Consider the following 15,113-nt stretch of genomic DNA (forward strand, 5'->3'; position numbering starts at 1 on the left):
GATCGTTGTTGTCGTCTTGCTCATTTACAACGTCGCGCTGGTAAATATATTCTACCGATTGTCACGAACTAGACTGTTTTTGAGTTGATGCATCGAATCTTAGGCTGTGACCCGAGCAGTCCCTGCAATCCAGATTCTAGAACAACTATTTGGCTTTTTATGGGGCAATTTTAATCTAACCGGGGTAAGAAAAAGTGGAATGCAACCATCTAATTTGATTTTAAATAATTTACAATTTTAATTGTAACTTACAATGAAGTTTGGTGTGAACAGAGTGCGAGCGCAAGAGTCAGAGAGAGCCCAAAATGCCCGCGCGTCTTCTTATACCACAGCCGCTAGGAAAAGGTCCCGATGTATTCCAATATAACCTATTCTATCACTATCTGCCCAGCTCCACACAATTTACTCACTTCTTTATTGTTGTGTGAAGAAGGCTCACAAAATACCAATCTCTATATACCTAATATAACGACCTCTGACTCTGGCATCGGGAGGTCCTAGCTGTCTAGTCCTCCTCTGTTGGCTTGCAAATCTCATGTAATTGGAACAACCTGCATGAATTACTCATGTCTGCAACCAAATATCATACTAACTACATTTTAGGTAATCCAACATTCACGTCATGGAACATGACACGATATTGTCCTCATTGTTGTCCTTTTTGTATATCTGCCACTGGAATTCACACATATCACCAAATATTTCCTGCATTATTTTGGCAGCAGCTGACGTCATCAACGAAGTCATTATCACACTTATCGTGATGCTTTTAATTGCCAAATTTGCCACTATAGGAACTAATGCCATTTCTAACAAAAAAAAACAACAACTAAAATTCACACATAACCACAGAAGCACTCGTGCGTACACGCGTACAAATACACACACAAACACACACATATTTCTAACAAAGATGTAGGTGGCTTTTTCACGACATGGACAAGATGACGAAGAAATAAAAATGGTCGAATGCCTGATCCACCCCAGAGTGATATGGACAGCGATGGTACGAACTTACAAAGTGAAGAATATAAACAATGAGAGGGAATACGGGGAGTAGCGACCAAATTGGTTGTCAGATATACAGATAAATCTTACGAGGAGAGATTGAAAGCACTGGACTGCTATCACTGAAAGAAAGACGAGAAAGACGTGTCTTGATAATAATAGTGTTCAGGACACCGAAGGGAGTACACAAAACTGACAGGTGCACACACAATAACCGAGGCGTTGATTTGAATGACAATGCGTCTGATTGATGAGTGGAGTTCCTCAGTGTCTCATTTATTTAATAACAACTCGTTATGCAGCAAAAACAACGCCCGATTTTAAATATGCTGAAAATCACAAGGGAAGTGACAAACTAAAGAGCGGACGCTTTCATCATATTGGGGCACCTTCAGGAATTTACTTAAGTAACAAATGTACCTTTAATTGAATTGGATTCTGCTATGGTCATAAATATATATGTAGATAAATATATATATATATATATATATATATATATATATAGATATATATGTGTTATATATATATATATATATGTATATATATATATATTTGTGTATTTCGGCAGCAATCTTTCTCTAATGCATGTAGTGTTAAATGCGACGGAAATCTCAGCGTTGATGATCTTTTTCTGAAGACTTTCAATTCTTCGAAAGAGGCGTTTTTCATCCTTACTTAAGGAATACAGGAATTCTCCGAAAGTGTAGGGCATGGAGACGAATAAAGTAGATTCTATTATTTACTGGCAGGACGTTTCGTAACTCTCGTTACATTTTTAACTGAATACAATGATTCTGATACATGGTTATAAATGCAAAAAACTAACATTGGGAAAGGTCTATACAATATTGCTGGACATTTAGATACATGGCGCTCCGTGGGGAGCCTTATCGGGGGAGTGGCGAAATGTCCCTACTAGAGGGAAGGGTCAGGAGATCACCACTCTGGATGTTTATTGAGGGTGATAAATATTTTATATAAAGGGCTTCCAGTAGTGAAAGGCGATGGACATCATCATTCTGGTCCAGTGATTTTTGATGGATCCTGCTTGTAGGTGGCAAGTGAGGCGTCTGGAGAGGCGAGTAGTCGTCATTCCTACATAAGAAGTACGAGTTCCACAGTCCTCGTGTTGGCATGTATGCATGTAGATGACGTTTCTCCTCTGGAGGGGTTCTGGGGGAGGGAAGGGGTTATTTCTTAATAAAAAGTTGGAAGACTTCTTAGACTGGTAAAAGATAATAAAACTGAGATATTTGTCCTCGGGTATCGGTTTTACGTTGCGGCGGATGATATTCTTCATAACTCTTTCTTCAGTTTTATGTGCTGATGTCATGTGGCTTTTGTAGAATAGTTTTATGGGTGTCTTGTTTGGGGCGTCGGTGTGGGGGTTATGTCCAAGGTACCATCGGTCAACTTCATCCTTGATGGCTTTCTCTACAAGGTAATTAGGGAAACCGTTGTTTACTAGAACTTGGGAGGTTCGTTCGAGTTCGTGGTGAGCAGACGTCCAGTCTGAACAGTGGGTGAGTGCCCTCCTGACGTACGCATTAATTGTGGACTTTTTATATCTTACGGGGCACTCACTTTGTCCATTTAGGCACCGTCCATCGTTTGTTGATTTGACGTAGACACAGGTTTTGTATCCAGTGTCAAAGTGGGAGACTTGTACACCTAGGAAAGGAAGGGAGCGATTTATGCTATTTTCGATGGTGAAGGTGAGGTCTGATTCTTCCATGAGTCTCTGGCGGAGGTCTTCTAATTCGTCAGCAGTATTGAACCTGACGAAGATGTCGTCTATATCTCTGCAGTAGATATTAGGTTTCTTCTCAGACAGGATATTTTCTTCTATTGTTCCCATAGAAGAAAAAGATCATCAACGCTGAGATTTCCGTTGCATTTAACACTACATGTATATATATATATATATATTTATATAGATATATATATATATATATATAATATATATATAATATGTATGTATATATATATATATGGAGGTGAGGTGGCAAAATGAAAGTTTAAAGTTAGAGTATGGAGCTTTATTTAGAACCAGACGTTTCGACCGCGTGGGCCTTCCTCAGTGGACTGAAAACAGAATGTATTCAGTCCACTGAGGAAGGCCCAAGAGGTCGAAATATCTGGTTCTGAATAAAGCTCCATACTCTAGCCTCAACGTTTCATTTTGCCACCTCACCTCCATATTTGTCTGTCTTTACATACATACATATATACATATATATATATATATATGTGTGTGTGTGTGTGTGTGTGTGTGTGTGTGTGTGTGTGTGTGTGTGTGTGTGTGTGTGTGTGTGTGTGTGTGTGTGTGTGTGTGTGTGTGTGTGTGTGTGTGTGTGTGTGTGTGTGTGTGTGGTTACCTAGTTGCATTTACCTATATAGTTGTATTATACGGGAAGGGAGCTATACTCGTAGTGACCCGTCTTTTTACCTTTCAGCATCTAATTTGTTCTTAAATTCTTGTATGTGTGTGTATGTATATATATATATATATATATATATATATATATATATAATGTATACATAAATATATATATATATATATGTGTGTGTGTGTGTGTGTGTCTGTGTGTGTGTGTTGTGTGTGTGTGTGTGTGTGTGTGTGTGTGTGTGTGTGTGTGTGTGTGTGTGTGTGTGTGTATTTATGTATGTATGTACAGTATGTATGCATGTATGTACTTCAACCGTTCTCTATGTTTAGCTTGTGTTAGTTCACCACCCTACCACTCATATATATATACAATATATACATACACACACACACACACACATATATATATATATATATATATATATATATATATATATATATATATATATATATATATATGTATGTATGTATATGTATGTATGTATGTATGTATGTATGTATGTATGTATGTATGTATGTATGTATGTATGTATCTGTGTATGTGTGTGTGTGTGTGTGTGTGTGTGTGTGTGTGTGTGTGTGTGTGTGTGTGTGTGTGTGTGTGTGTGTGTGTGTGTGTGTGTGTGTGTGTGTGTGTGTGTGTGTGTGTGTGTGTATGTGTGTGTGTGTGTGTGTGTGCGTGTGTATGTATGTACTGTATGTATATAACCGGTATATATATATATATATATATATATATATATATATATACATATATATATATATACTATATATATATATATACTAGCCAAATTACCCGCGCGTTGCTGCGAGCTCGTCAATCATCCCTAACCTACCCATACCCCACCTAACTTTAACCCTTAACCCTAACAAAATATACCTTTTAAATGAAACATATTTATACAGGTATCTGGAGTGATAGGGTATCAGAATATATATGGTTAAGGAGGTCTATCTGCAAAACCCTAGGAGTCCGTGAACATACAAGCAAACAAACAAACAAACAAATTGACAGACAAATGAAAGATAGTTTTCCAAGTACCTTGGGTTATAAGGTTTCAGAATATATGGTTATACAAGCAAATAAACAAACAAACAGACAGACAGACAAATGAAAGATAGTTTTCCAAGTACCTTGGGTTATAAGGTTTCAGAATATATATGGTTATAGGGGTCTATCTGCAAAAACCTAGGAGTAGTTCGTGAATAATCACTCACCTAACCATAACCCCCCTAACTTTAACCCTTAACCCTAACCAAAATATTTTTTTAATGAAATATAGTTATCCAAGTACCTGGAGTGATAGGGTATCAGAATATATATGGTTATGGGGGTCTATCTGCAAAACCCTAGGAGGAGTTCGTGATCAAACAAACAAACAGACAGACAGAGGCTACTACTTTATTATAGTAGATATATATATCTATATACTTATAAAATTCTGATAATCTTGTTTGTCATCTTGCTTGCTTCCTTGAAACCGTCACCCAGTCAATCAGACGAAGAGATATTACGTCACGACTGGGGACCAACCAATCAGAAGAAGAGATATGACGTCACGACTGAGGACCAGCCAATCAGAAGAAGATATATGACGCCACGACTGAGGACCAGCTAATCAGAAGAAGAGATATGACGTCACGATTGAGGACTAGCCAATCAGAAGAGACATGACGTCACGACATCAGCTCTGTAGGTCCTAAGGAACCCCTCTGAGCGCGTGACGTCACGACTGCTAATTTTCCAATTTGCCAAATTTTTAATTTCCAATTTTCCGATTACATATTTTCTGACCAATTATATCTAAAATTTTCATATTCATTATTTAAAAGAATAGCCAACTCCTAAATTAGCATGTATGAGGCATAATGAGTATACTAGAATATTACGTAGTGTTTCAAGCAACGATGACATGACGTCACAATTTTCCGATTACATATTTTCTGACCATTGATATCTAAAAAATTTGTATTCAGTATTTAAAAGTATAGTCAACTCCAGAATTAGCATCTACGAGGCATAATGAGTATATTAGAATATTACGAACCGTATAATTCATATGATGTTTAGTGTTCCAAGCAACGGCGACATGACGTCACAATCTTCTAATTCCAAGATTGAAAATTGTTTTATCTGCCATGACCATTCATAAGTCTCAAGGACAGACTTTTCAGAAAGTTTTAGTTTATCTAGATAAACCTGTATTCCAGCATGAACAATTAGGTATATGTTGCGCTGAGTAGAGTAGGAAAAGGAAAATATTAAAGTTTTTAAATCATTCAAATTGTACAAAGAATGTTGTAAATATAGGAGCATTGTCTTGATAAATATTTCATTGACCATTTTATTAACAACGTATCATTTAAATTTTTATTTGACCCAACGGGTCACGGGTGGTCTAGTTTATATATATATATATATATATATATATATATATATATATATATATATATATATATATATATATGTGTGTGTGTGTGTGTGTGTGTGTGTGTGTGTTTGTGCGTGTTTGTTTGTTTATGTGTGTGTGTGTGTGTATGTGTGCGTGCGTGTGTGTGTGTGTGTGTTTGTCACACAAACGGCCCGGTGGCGGATTGGTAAGGCACTGGCCTCACAAGCCGGAGAACCGGGGTTCGATTCCCCGGCCGGGCGGAGACAAGTTGGGTTTGTCTCCTTTCACGTGTAGCCCCTGTTCACCTTGCAGCGAGTAGGTACGGGACGTTAGTCAAGGAGTTGTGACCTTGCATTCCCGGTGTGTGGAGTGTGAGTGGTCTCAGACCTACCCAGAGATCTGCTAATAATGAGCTCTGAGCTCACTGCCGTAGGGTGGTGTCTGGCTGTCTCGAAAAGAGGCTGCAGCAGATCCGAGGTGAATACATACATATATATATATATATATATATATATTATATATATATACTGTATATATATATATAATATATATAAACATTCACGGTTTTAAATATTTAGTTTTGTAGTTAGATATAAACCTGGTTATTTTCCATCCGACCTAGTTAAGACCGATATCTTGTCAGTGTTTTTATCCATTGTTATTTATCAAAAACATATATATTCCTGCTGTGTTTATCTTCTCGGGATAAATTTCCCATAAGCCATTCAATGCCTATGTTATATTTCAATAACAATGTACTCATTAGTTTTCATTATATCAAAGGGGCACCCGCGTGGGAAATGATTGCGTCATATACAGTAATCTGTATCTGCCTGAAAATAGAAAGGATATACCGGAAGATCAGAAGATCCTCAAAGGATGTCCTACAGCGCAAGAGTAAAATTATGAATATAGCTGTCCGCTGCAGTGGCGTTTACCTTTTTAACCAATTACGTGGATGACTATCATAATTTTGTTTATGTAGTGTGGTTAAGAATAAAGTCACCATTTCAGAATAATAACTTCATACTGTTACAAACTTTCATTATTCATGTACATAGAACTGCAAATGTCAACACCCCAGTATTCATTTATGAGTTTGTATTATATGTGATGTTGTACTGACATATCTAACTCATTTTGTTCGGTCCTACTGTATAAGGAACTGACCACGAATATTTCACAATTGTCTACGACAGCAATACAGTCTCAGTTCGGAGAGAAGTGATAATCGCGCAGGCGTGTCTTTTGCTTCGTGTATATTACAGAGTTCGATATTGTGACAAATAACATGTTGTAAATATTCAATTGTTTTCAAAAATCGATATATAATAATATTTGCCACGTTATTTGTAATTGATAAATAATTCTGTGCAAGATACTGATTTCTTTTAAGCGCTCAATTGACTCCCGATAAACTGCCAAGTGCCAACCAGTTGTAAATATGGCCGAATATCTGTAAAGTCACTATCAGCTGGTCGAGGTAGGCGGAACATTGTACACGTCACCATGATGATTTTTAGGGACTTTGCATGAACTATATCTTCCCTATGGCATAATTGAGTAATGCTTTGAGTCAGATCTATGGGAAATGGATGCCTGCTAGCATCTAAAATGTTACCTGTTCACGTCTGTGTTCAGTCTGTTGTCATTCATTCTGCAACACCGTATATACGGTAGTGTATTAGTTTTGTAGTTTGTAATAGGCTAGTAATATAAATAACGTGTTGATTTACAATTGAGAGTATATAGCTATATAGACGAAGGAGAGCCTAGCATAGGCTTAGCCTTAGGCTTTGTTGTGTGACAGTAAACATTTTGTCATAGTGAAAGGAAATTGGATGTGGGTAGTCAGTTGATACATATTATGATATTAGTTGACATTGAGGGGGATGTTGTGTGTTGGGGGATATTATGCTTATCAAAGGACTTCATATTTCCATCACATCATTTTCTCATTTGTTGTTTCTTACAATTGGTGCTTCAGTCCTCCAATGAAGATCATAGTATTGTTCTCTGATGACCCTTGTTCTATTTATTACTACTTTATTTTATCATTCTTATTATTTCACAATTTATATCTTTCATTTACAGTTTTGAATTCTTGATTATAATACTTAAAATAGAAGAGGTTTGTAGTCTTTTCTTATTTTCTTTTTATACATGTGACTGTCATTTCATCTAACTGGGGGCACAGTTGGAAACATTATTTCTGTTACAATTTTATTAAATATTCTTGCAATCAGTATATCTATTTCACCTCCTTTTTCATTTTATCTTGGAATATGATGAAAGACATTTATCTAGTGTCATCTTGTTTATTTCTGAAACAACATTTATATTATCTTGTAAACAATTTTTTTTATTGCATTGATATTAAGATTATTTTCTTGGATAATTTCTGTGGTCTTTATTATTGTTTGACAGTGTTATGAGATAGTCGAGCCACATCTTATTTTTCTCAATAAGCCATGACCTATTGTTTCATAATTCTTATTTTGTTTTTCTATTTTCTTTTTACTGGATACTTGATACTATTTATCTTATGTTTGTTATCTTATCTTTCTCAATAAGCCATGACCTATTGTTTCATAATCCTTGTTTTGTTTTTTATTTTCTTTGTACTGGATACTTGATACTATTTATCTTATGTTTGTTATCAGCATAGTTCATACTTGTATTTGAGCTTGCTCAGTAGACCACAAAGGTACAGAACACATAATCTTATAGTGTCCTACATTCACTCACATTAGACAGCTCTACAGAATCTCTTAATTAAGAGAGTAGTATTAAAAGTAATAATTGTTGCTTTGAGTTTCACTGGCTAGAAGCCTGCAGCATTATAGTGACTGACAGTGGTCCACTGGCCCTCCCAAAAATTTCCCTGGGAAGAAAATCGGGACTGATGTCTTCTCTGTTTTAGTATAGGATAGATCCTGTGTCACCAGCTCATAGCAATTGCCATTTGTCTGTTCCACTTACGTGAAATCTGATGGAAATATAATTAAGGTTGGTAGAGAACCGGAACCCAGTCTTGAGTGTCCGCTTCATGGGGCTGCACTTCCAGATTGAGATTAGGGTAATGATAGATTTTAAAATTGGGTAGAAGGGAGATGATTGTGACAGCCATCACGCAGGACCAGTATCAGTAGGTGCCCATCATTGGTCTGTTGCCGAGTGAAGTATAGGTAAAGTTGAAAGCCATAGCAGGTTTCTTGTAAGAGAGTACTGGTTTGAGAGTGAGCTGTTTGTATGATATTTTTTAATAGCAGAAGGTAGCTATGTAGTGCTTAATGAGGAATAAAGAAAAAGAAGTAATATTGCTACTCATCTCTCATGTTAGACCAATATGGATTCAAGTTAATCATCTCTGATTTCCAATTATGATGTTCAGATCACATTTGATTTGTCATACATTAATCTGAGCCTTTGTTTACAGGTGCATACGAGACATCAGCCCTCACATGTTCTTCCTGCTTGTGTTTGCACGTGTTGTAACACAAAGTCTTTGGGAAGATTTAGCAACTTAACACCGTCCTGCTTTGTCTTAAAACACTGAAAGTTGTATTGCATTCTACCAGATAAGGGAAGAGTGATTATATCTTTAACAGTAGTGTTTAGGGTATGATCTGGAGGCCAACTACCAGTAACATCATCCTCAACCAAGCTCATCTGCTCTCCAATGTAATATTTGAGGGGCAGATTTTAGATTATATCATCAGTCAAAAGGTAAGTTTACTGGTATATTTGAGTTATGATTGCAGTATAGAAATGTAGCATCAAGTAAAAATGGGGAAAAGGCTGGCATCATGCATAAACCTCTTAACATCAAACGCTCTGAGAACCACATTTCCATACTGAGGAGTTGTTGCATTTACCCCTCTTTCTAGATGCCTCAAATGGTCTTTTTTATTTCTTTTACTTAATGTTTTTGCAGGAGCTAAGAATGTTAATATTTTATTACTGTACATATTTGACTATATATTCTTCTTTAAAAGTAGAAAAACAAACTTTTGCAGCATGGACTAGAATGAACTCAGAAGTTTCTGCCACCATGTTTATGCTGCGAGCTCTTGAGAAGATCCACAGTGAAAAGGAAATCCGCCGTTCCCATCACTCTCAGCTCAAGCGCGCAGTAGAGCAGGCTCTCGGTAAGTGACAAGGGGGGCATAAAAACAGAATATAGTGAACTCCTGATTAAGCAATACAGCTTGTGCTTTTTACTTAAGTGGGTGGATGAGTCAAAGCATGCACCCATCCAAAATGTAATTATCACCCTCTCCTATCTGAGGATTTTGCTTATTTATGTACAGAAAGTTCTGGTAAAATGAAGTAATAGATACATACGTATACAAAAGGCTTTTCCCCCTTTACAAGGCAGGTAGCCAAAATACATACATATACCAAGGCTTTTTCCCCCTCATAATGGAGGTAGCCAAAAAAACGAAGGCATAAAAACCATTCCCACCCATTCCATCCCCAATACACTCCACTCCACCCTCTACCCTCCCTCCTATCTTGGCACCTCCTGGATGATGGGTCATCCCAGCATCTTGCCCATTGCCATTGGGTCAGAAGCAGTGACACAAGACACAACACATCCACATCAAGGCCACTTCATTAAATCAGTGACCCCCCTCTCTGTCCCCCCATGCAGAAAAGGAGAAGACAGGGAGAAATCCCTTTGGGCTGCGTCAAATTTTTCTCACACATACTCCCTCACCTCCCATCCCCAACCCACTCCCCCTCATGCACCACAACATCATCCATACACAACTATTCTCCATTCACCCCATCTTCTGTCCTCTCCTGTCCTTCCCCAACAGACATTCCCCTCCTTCCCAATGCCCTTTTTGGCCCTTCATGTTCACTCCTTTCAACTCTGCCCTCCATACCTCTTTTACTAATCTTTCTTCACTCATTCTTTCCATGTGTCCAAACCATCCCAACACTCTTTCATCCACCCTATCTCCCAACTCCCTTACCACCCCCGTTCTCCTCCTCACCTCCTCCTTTCTCACTCTATCCAGCCTAGTAACCCCTATCATACTTCTCAGACACCTCATCTCAAACACATTCAAACTCCTTCTCTCTTCCTTTCTTATGTTCCATGTTTCTGCTGTCAGCACAATCACTCCGACATACAATCTCCTCTTAGCATCCATTCTTAAATGTCTATTTCTCATCATTTACACTTTTTAATCCACCAAGGCATTTACTCGCTTCTCTCAATCTACATTCTACCTCCACCTCCACTCCTCCCTTTCCCGCCACATTTACCCCCAAGTATCTAAAGCTATCCACTTCCTCCAGTCTCTCTCCCATAATACTTACTTCCAGTCTGCTGCCACTTTCTCCCCTTTTACATCTTATCACCTTACTTTTACCCACATTTATCTTCAACTTCCTTCTTTCACACACCTTCCCAAATTTTATTACTAACTTCCTTAATCCCTCTTCTGATACTGCTACAAGTGCAGTGTTGTCAGCAAACAACAGCTGCTTTATCTCCCATTTTCCTCCATTTTCTTTAACCCTTTCTAATCCCTGACCCACTACCCTTGTATTTACCTCTTGCACCACCCCATACATGTATAAATTGAACAGCCATTTCTGATTCTAACACAAGCTCTACTACTCTCGTAAAAAATCTTGACTGCCCTTAAAAGCTTTCTTCCTATCCCATATATATGCAATATCTCCCACAGTGCCCTGTCATAAATGTTTTCCAAATCCATAAAAGAGGAGAGCAGATGTGAAATGGGGTAAGAGTATGACAGAGAATTTTGAAAGTAATAAAAAGATGTTTTAGAAAGAAATTAAGACAGGAAGAGGAGGTGAATCAAGTAAAGAAGAAAATGTAAAGGGTACAGATGGAGAGATGATAATGGAAGAGAAGGCAGTAAGCGGAAGATGGGCAGTGTTTTAGGGAGTTGCTAAATGTGGAGGAGGATAGGGAGGGAAAGGTAGTTGCAGTGGGAAGTGCTAAGAAAAGGACTGTGATGAGTGAGGAAAATGGAAGGGAAATAAGGAAGGATGAAGTGAAGGCAGTTGTTAAGATGATGAAAGCAGGTAAGGCACCTGGTCTAGATGGATACCATGCAGAATGTCTGAAAAAGGGAGGTACAGTGATTGTGGACTGGCTGGTGAGGTTGTTTAATGTTTGTTGGAGAGAGGGTAGAGTGCCAGAGGACTGGAGGAGTGCCTGTATAGTTCCACTTTACAAGGGAAAAGGGGACAAGTGTGAGTGTAGTAGTTTCAGAGGAATTAGCTTGTTAAGTGTATTTGGAAAGACTTATAGGAGGATCTTGATTGAGAGGATTAGGAGTGGAACAGAGGGAGTAATTGGTGAGAAAGTGTGGATTTAAGACAGGTAGAGGTTGTGTAGATCAGATTTTTGTGGTAGGACAGATATGTGAGAAAGCTATAAGAAAAGGTAAGGATGTATTTTGGGCTTTTATGGATCTGGAAAAGGCTTATGACAGGGTAGACAGGAAGGCACTGTGGGAGGTTTTACTGATATATGGAATAGGAGGAAAGCTTCTAGGAGCTGTCAAGAGTTTTTACGAGAGTAGTAGAGAATGTGTCAGAATTAGAAATGGAGAGAGTGAGTGGTTCGAGGTAAAGGTGGGACTTCGTCAGGGATGTGTTCTGTTGCCCTGGCTGTTCAATCTATACATGGATGGGGTGGTGCGAGAGCTAAATGCAAAGGTGGTGGGTCAGGGATTGGAGATGGTTAGAGAAAATGGAGAAAAGTGGGAGGTAAGCCAGCTGTTGTTTGCAGACGACACTGCACTTGTAGCAGGATCAGAGGAGGGATTGAGGATGTTAGTGACAGAGTTTGGGAAAGTGTGTGAAAGAAGAAAGTTGAAGATAAATGTGGGTAAAAGTAAGGTGATGAGATGTACAAGGGGTGAAAGTGGCAGCAGACTGGAAGTGAGTATTAAGGGAGAGAGACTGGAGGAAGTGGATAATTTTAGGTACTTGGGTGCGAATGTGGCAGGAAAGGGAGGAGTGGAGGTAGAATGTAGATTGAGAGAAGCGAGTAAGTGACTTGGTGGATTAAAAAGTGTAATGAGAAATAGACATTTGGGAATGGATGCTAAGAGGAGATTGTATGAAGGAGTGATTGTGCCGACAGCACTGTATGGGGCAGAAACATGGAACATAAGAGAGGAGGAGTTTGAATGTGTTTGAGATGAGGTGTCTGAGAAGTATGATAGGGGTTACTAGGCTGGATAAAGTGAGAAATGAGAAGGTGAGGAGGAGAATGGGGGTGGTAAGGGAGTTGGGAGATATGGTGGATGAAAGAGTATTGAGATGGTTTGGACACATGGAAAGAATGAGTGAAGAAAGGCTAGTAAAAGAGGTGTGGAAGGCAGAAGTGGAGGAAGTGAACATGAGGGGCCGACCTAGGGTGAGATGGATGGATGGGGTAAAAGGGACTTTAGGGAAGAAGGGAATGTCTGTTGAGGAGGGACGGGAGAGGACAGAAGACAGGGCAGTGGACAAGATGCTGGGATGACCCATCATCCTGGAGGTGCCAAGATAAAAAGGAGGGTGGAGGGGAGTGGAGTGTATTAGGGATGAAATGGGTGGGAGTGGTCTTTATGCCTTTTTTTTTGGGTACCTCCCTTGTAAGGGGGAAATAGCCTTTGCTATATGTATGTATGTATAAAAGCCCAAAAAACATCTTTACCTTTTCCTAAAGCTTTCTCACATATCTGTCTTACCTCAAAAATCTGATCTATCCAACGCAGAGCTAAAATAGGACAATCCGTCACGCAGGGCAGACTCAGAGGTGAGGGGATGTGTGAGGTCAGGAGGGAGGTGGGCTGGAAGTGGGATCAGGAGGATGATAATTCTTAACCAAGCGGCTCACAGCTAGCCATGAGATTATGTCCGGGGACCATTGACCTTTGGAGATGTTCAAGTTTATAGAAAACCCACCCGTTCAGGTAGCTATCTCCACTTCTTCAGCAACCATTCTGACAAAGTCAAGAAGAGTGTTGCCTCCAGCCTTTTCTTGAGTGCTTTTAGGATTTGTAGTCCTAGATTCTTGGACCGGGAGATTGATTTCATCAAAAGGCAACTTTTGAATTTGGCATACCCGTCCTGGTTATTGGATCAAGCCCTCAGCAAGGCTAGAGCCAGCCACCATAAAAATTCAGTTCCCACCACACAACCCTCTTTCAAAGATGTTTTAAAAATCCCCTATTGTAACTCCATCAGTCCTTCTTTTAAATTAATTCCCAACAAGCGTCTCACAGTTGCCTACCATTACCCTAACACTGTTCACAAACAAATTGTTAATGTTCATCAAAGGTTAAAGGGAAATGAGTCCCCAGGAGTGTATAGCCTTCCTTGTAAAGATTGTGATTTAGTGTACATTGGTCAGACTTGAAGGGATCTTAAAACCAGGTTAATGGAGCACAAAAGATCCATCAGGTATGCCCAGGAAAATTTCACTGTGTTCCAACACGTCAGTACCAAAAATCACAGTCTTGACTGGGACAAGACCAAAATTTTGTTCAAGCCCAACTGTAGCTTTAGAAGAAAAATTGTTGAATCAGCCTTAATCGGAGAATGTCCGTACTTGAACATCTCCAAAGGTCAATGGTCCCCGGACATAATCTCACAGCCAGCTATGAGCCACTTGGTTAAGAATTATCATCTTTCTGATCCCGCTTCCAGCCCGCCTCCCTCCTGACCTCACACCTCCACCCACACATCCCCTCACCTCTGACTCCGCCCTGCGTGACAGATTTTCCTATTTTAGCTCTGCGTGTCCCACTTCTACTCGCATCTCAATTGTACTTATGTCTCTGCAAATTCTTGTAATATGTACTTTCCTGAAGAGGGCTATAGCTATTAGCCGAAATATAGAAGTTACACTTTCTTCTAAAGTTTCCTTTTATTCCGACTGTGGGTTCTTCATGATTATTATGTACAAATGTGCTACAACATTTTGTCTAAGGGATATATATAATAAATATATATATATATATATAATATATATATATATATATATATACATATATATATATATATTACATATATTTACATATATACCAAGGCTTTTTCCCCCTTACCAGGGAGGTAGCCAAAAAGGACAAGGCATAAAATCATTCCCACCCATTCCATCCCCGAAAACACTCCACACCCCTCCACCCTCCCTCCCATCTTAGCACCTCCTAGATGACGGGTCATCCCTGCACCCTGTCCACTGCCCTGGGTCAGAAGCAGTGTCGCAAGACACAGCACATCCACAGCAAGGCCGCTTCATCAAATCGGCGACCCCCCCTCTCCGTCCCCCCATATAA

General features: G+C 39.0%; 1 protein-coding gene across 5 annotated transcripts in view; it reads left to right on the forward strand.

Moving 5' to 3' along the window:
* Window positions 1-7,045: 7,045 nt before the first annotated feature.
* The window catches only part of Sec71 (ADP ribosylation factor guanine nucleotide exchange factor Sec71), a 119,868-nt gene continuing 111,800 nt past the window's right edge, over window positions 7,046-15,113 (forward strand). For 2 of the 5 annotated variants that reach the window (XM_076207914.1, XM_076207918.1), the window contains exons 1-3: window positions 7,047-7,273; window positions 9,230-9,519; window positions 9,810-9,941. In XM_076207914.1, coding sequence (XP_076064029.1) covers window positions 9,821-9,941 — 121 coding nt within the window. In that variant the 5' untranslated portion in view covers window positions 7,047-7,273; window positions 9,230-9,519; window positions 9,810-9,820. Of the gene's footprint in view, window positions 7,274-7,345; window positions 7,467-9,229; window positions 9,520-9,809; window positions 9,942-15,113 lie in introns of those variants that run through there. The other 3 variants (XM_076207917.1, XM_076207916.1, XM_076207915.1) reach the window with 3 other exon arrangements.

This window comes from Oratosquilla oratoria, chromosome 24 (genome assembly GCF_046742065.1).
Source record: "Oratosquilla oratoria isolate Oo_2021 chromosome 24, ASM4674206v1, whole genome shotgun sequence".
In the NCBI taxonomy this organism is placed as follows: Eukaryota; Metazoa; Arthropoda; class Malacostraca; order Stomatopoda; family Squillidae; genus Oratosquilla; species Oratosquilla oratoria.